This window comes from Limulus polyphemus, unplaced genomic scaffold (assembly GCF_000517525.1).
Source record: "Limulus polyphemus unplaced genomic scaffold, Limulus_polyphemus-2.1.2 Scaffold58, whole genome shotgun sequence".
In the NCBI taxonomy this organism is placed as follows: Eukaryota; Metazoa; Arthropoda; class Merostomata; order Xiphosura; family Limulidae; genus Limulus; species Limulus polyphemus.
The window spans coordinates 1,292,384-1,296,865 of NW_013665668.1; the positions used below are offsets into that span (position 1 = coordinate 1,292,384).

The following is a 4,482-nucleotide window of genomic DNA, read 5'->3' on the forward strand; positions in this document are numbered from 1 at the left end:
TTCAGTCCTGTTTGTGATGTATGCTTCTCTAGGAGTAGCAGAGGTATGAATATAGCTTATATTGAAAAGTAATACTACTAAGACAGGTGGGTCTGTACATTAGTATATGTGGTGTTTCCTTCTGGAGGAGTTAGGAGAGTGATGCTCTGTTTAGGGTTTACTGCTATGATAACTAAAGCTCTGTGTTAGTGTAAACTTCCTTAGGTGTGTGCCCGGCATGGCCAGGTGGTTAAGGCGCTCGCGGGTTCGAGTCCCCGTCACACCAAACATGCTCGACCTTTCAGCCGTGGGGGTGTTATAATGCTATGGTCTTACACTGCTAAATTAGGGACGGCTATCGCAGATAGCCCTCGTGTAGCTTTGCAAACAATCCTTAGGTGTTTCAGAAGTTCAGAGTTTAATGCTTTACACTTAGGAATAATTATATTATAATTGGTATGTAGCTGTAACTCACTGTATGATGTATTCTATATTAATGACAGCATTATGAAGGATATTTGCCAGACTATGTTGAGTATTATGTTTTACACTGACTAATAATTAATCAGAACAATTGTTTATAGACTACTCATTTAGCAGCTGGTTCATTCCATAACTTAACACTCTGTGGACTTCTGTGTTAATATAATCTACTGGGTATTAACTTTATGTAGTTATTCTTAACAAGTTACTTTCATTGAAATGTTCTGATTTCATAAGGAAATAAATAATATTTTAGAATAAAACTAATAGGTTTAATGATAACTTCTTGGATATAAAACAGATGTTTGTTGTATCATTTTTTTTTTAGTTTTATACAACAATTATTGATATTCATATTAGAAGATGTAAGGAGAGTACTTACAGAGTAAACATGTAAATAATTTTATGTTATTAGAATTGTTTATTTACTGTACATAAAGTGTTTTTTAGTTTTATACAACAATTATTGATATTCATATTAGAAGATGTAAGGAGAGTACTACAGAGTAAACATGTAAATAATTTTATGTTATTAGAATTGTTTATTTACTGTACATAAAGTGTTTTGCATAAAAAATATATATTTTATTAATAATGGATGTTTTCGTAGGAAATGTTTGTAGTAAGAGAAACACCAATACAACTAGCTGTTTTATGACATAGTACAATGTTTAATTTGTACTTTTATATGTTTGATATTTAATATATATTTTTCTTCCTCTTTTGTACAGAGAACTCAGCTGTTGAAATTGAATGTCCCAGCTACCTTTATGCTGGTAGCTCTAGATGAGGGTCCTGGCCCCCCCATTAGGTACCAATATGCTGAACTGGGTAAATTACATCAAGTAGTCAGTATTTTGGTACGTTGCTGTGATGTGTCTTGCAAAACCCAGTCTTCTACACAGGTAAGTGTACATGTGACAGAATCAAATGCCTGATCTCCAAGAATGCTGGAGGCACGTTGAATAAATTTCTGTTGTTTGCTATTTCCACAACAATTAACACAGCATATCTGATGTGTGTGTGTGCCATTATCTTATAGACCTGCTGTTTAAACTTGTGGCTTAAGGGCTAATTTAACACAGATTTAGATATATGGGTTTTCCATTCTGTATCACAGGAATACCACAGTATAGGAGATTTAGTTATACAACACTTAGTTGATGATCACCCAGTAGTGTAGCACTTTTAATCTAGATCTGTTCTGGCCTCTGATAGAGCATGTCATCAAGTAGAGCTTTTTATGACTTCAGCTTTGGAAGATGGTTTGGTGTAGTTTTTATATATGTACACACCTTTACTCTATTGCATTCCTAAAGAAACCTGGTTCTTCTACTTACCACCTAAAATTAGCCCTTGGGTTTTCTTCACATTTTAATGGCATGAAATTTGCCGGATTGCTTTGTTTTTTTATTGTATAATCATATTTTTGAGCTTCAATACCTAGACTGAGCTGTGATTAGATTGCTATAAAATTTGGTAATTATGTATAGTAAAGTAAAAGTTGATGATGTAACAGTAAACTCCTCCAAAACTAGAATAAATTACCATTATAGATGTCAAACTTGGAATTAGTTTTTCAAGTCAAAATTAGTTAAACATTGTAGTTTGACACAGAAAAACTGTTTGTAGATTTTTTACTGAATGAAGAAATCTGCTTCTGAATATTTTTGCTTTGCTATAATTTACCAATATTTGACTTAAATGCTTACAAACAATATTAAAGTAGGACATCAACAGTTAGCTCTAACCTGTAATATTAAACATTTACTCCTATTAGGAAACAATTCATTCCATGATTATGTGGAGAATAATGTTGATTACCAAAGTAAAAGACATTACTTTTAGTTTAAGTTTAATAAATGGGAAAAATAGAGCAAGGAAAAAGTCAAAGCATTGACTGTTCTTGTGCAAAACATATTAATAAAGCACACTAAAAAAATAGTTTTTGTTTACAACTTTTCACTTGATGCAAACAGAAGTTTGATAAGTATGTTATTCTTTTGTGTTATTATACTTTAAATAATTATATAATGTTAGTAACTATTAAGTACAAACTTGATGGTTTTTATTGTTATTTAAGTAATACAAAGTAGTTTAAAACTTTGAATTTATATGTCTTTGCAAGGTAAATTGTACTTAGTGAGTGTTATTTTCAGGAGAATCAACCACTCCCTAATCCACATGCTGGTGATCAGGTGTGTGCTAACTATATTATGTTAATTCAACCTCAGGTTGCTGACATTCTCTACAACAAAACTAGGTGAGTATTGTTGTATTTTATTTTTTATTTCAAAGGGATAACAAGGGTCCATCTAGCTTATCCCATTCTATACTACCCTACTTCATAAATCCCTTTTCTATCAAATACTCACCATTCCTTTCTTAAATTCCTTCAACGGTGCAGCTTCCACCACACCTGAAGGAAACCTATTCCATAGACTAACTATCCTGTTAGAAAAGTAACACCGCTTTAACTGGAAGTGTGTTTCTGAATGTGTGTGTGTACATACACATACAACTTATAAACAGAAATCAAGCCTTTTGGGCAAGGAAAATGTTTAGTTTATTACTTGATTTGCTTTAGTTTTTGGTGTAGTGATATAGTGAACATTAGTTAACCCTCTCTCCACGGACATCTTTTTCTGCACATATCACAAGGTTTTAGTGAGTTACATTCAAAATTTAACTTAACTACTTTATTTTCTTGGTATGTAATAAATATAGCTTATTTTAATAGTATATAAGATCTAAGTTCTTACTTTTATGAGGTAATATAAAAAAACAAATCTAGAATTTCACCTTGTATGAGAATTGTGACATTTGCTCTTTAGACAACCTCTCCTCTATAATTTATTTACCATCCCTCCGAGAAGTATGAACTTTAATGTAAATTACTTATTATAATATCGTCATCACATGGGCAAAGCATAATTTTCATAGCCTTCAATATAATTTGTTACAGAGCCATGAAATAGACAACCAGATTCCTCTTGCCATGCCCATCTGTCACATCTTCTCTTTCATAAATTGTCAATTGTTCTCTCTGCTATTCAATACTATATTATTTATAACCAATAGAAAGCCAAGGTTTTCATTTATCAAATGACTTATTATATTACTTTGTTTTCTGTAAAGAGAATTGTCAATTTCACTTTCATATTAAGCTTGATTCCCACAGGAAACACATCGACTATCTTAGATGAAATTTTAATGGCTTTTGTTGCATAGTTAGAAAGCCAAAAAAAATGTGATAGTTATGGGACATTGTCTGCTTTTTGGAAATTATTACTGTGTGTTCTTTGGTGAATTATTTAATTAAATAAAAAATTATTTTGTCAGTACTACCATTAGTATAAAAAAGTAGGGTTAAGTTTCATCACAGTTGACAGCAAAAAAAAAAAAGAAGACCCAGGTAAGTATTTATTTCTTGTTTTTAATGTGTATTCTTTATTTATTATTATAAAATTAACTAAAAGGTAAAAATAGGAAACTTTTTATGTTACTTAAGGTTAAATTAGGTGAAATAAAGAATAATAATATAATAAACATTTTTCATCAGATATGCTCACAAGTAGCTCATGCATAATGCAGTTTGATAGCGTAATGTGAACTGCATGTTTGCTAAGTGATTTACAACTTATAATGCCATGTTCAAACATCGGGGTTCAAAGGGCAATAAAAAAAAATTTAAGTATAAATAGATGTATACTGTTATGGGAGTAAAGCTTATTATAATTTGAAGTCATTCTAGAAAGAAAAAGGTAATTTAGATACATTTTGTTTTGTTTTTGGTGGTTACAAGGTAAGGCCCCCCAGTGGCACAGTGGTATGTCTGCGAACTTACAATGCTAGAATCCGGGTTTCGATACCCGTGGTGGGCAGAGCACAGATAGCCCATTCTGTAGCTCTGTGCTTAATTACAAACAAACAAATACAAGGTCAGTCGACCCCCCCAGTGGCACAGTGGTATGGTATGTGTGCGGACTTACAACCCTAAAACCGGGTTTCTATACCTGT

At 32.0% G+C, this 4,482-nt stretch overlaps 1 protein-coding gene across 4 annotated transcripts in view; it reads left to right on the forward strand.

Moving 5' to 3' along the window:
* Positions 1-4,482, forward strand: part of LOC106464279 (probable ubiquitin carboxyl-terminal hydrolase FAF-X) — a 155,167-nt gene that overhangs the window by 135,558 nt on the left and 15,127 nt on the right. For all 4 annotated transcript variants that reach the window (XM_022392384.1, XM_022392395.1, XM_013924410.2 and 1 more), the window contains 2 exons: positions 1,194-1,367; positions 2,622-2,725. In XM_022392384.1, the coding sequence (XP_022248092.1) occupies positions 1,194-1,367; positions 2,622-2,725 (278 nt within the window). The remainder of the gene's footprint in view (positions 1-1,193; positions 1,368-2,621; positions 2,726-4,482) is intronic.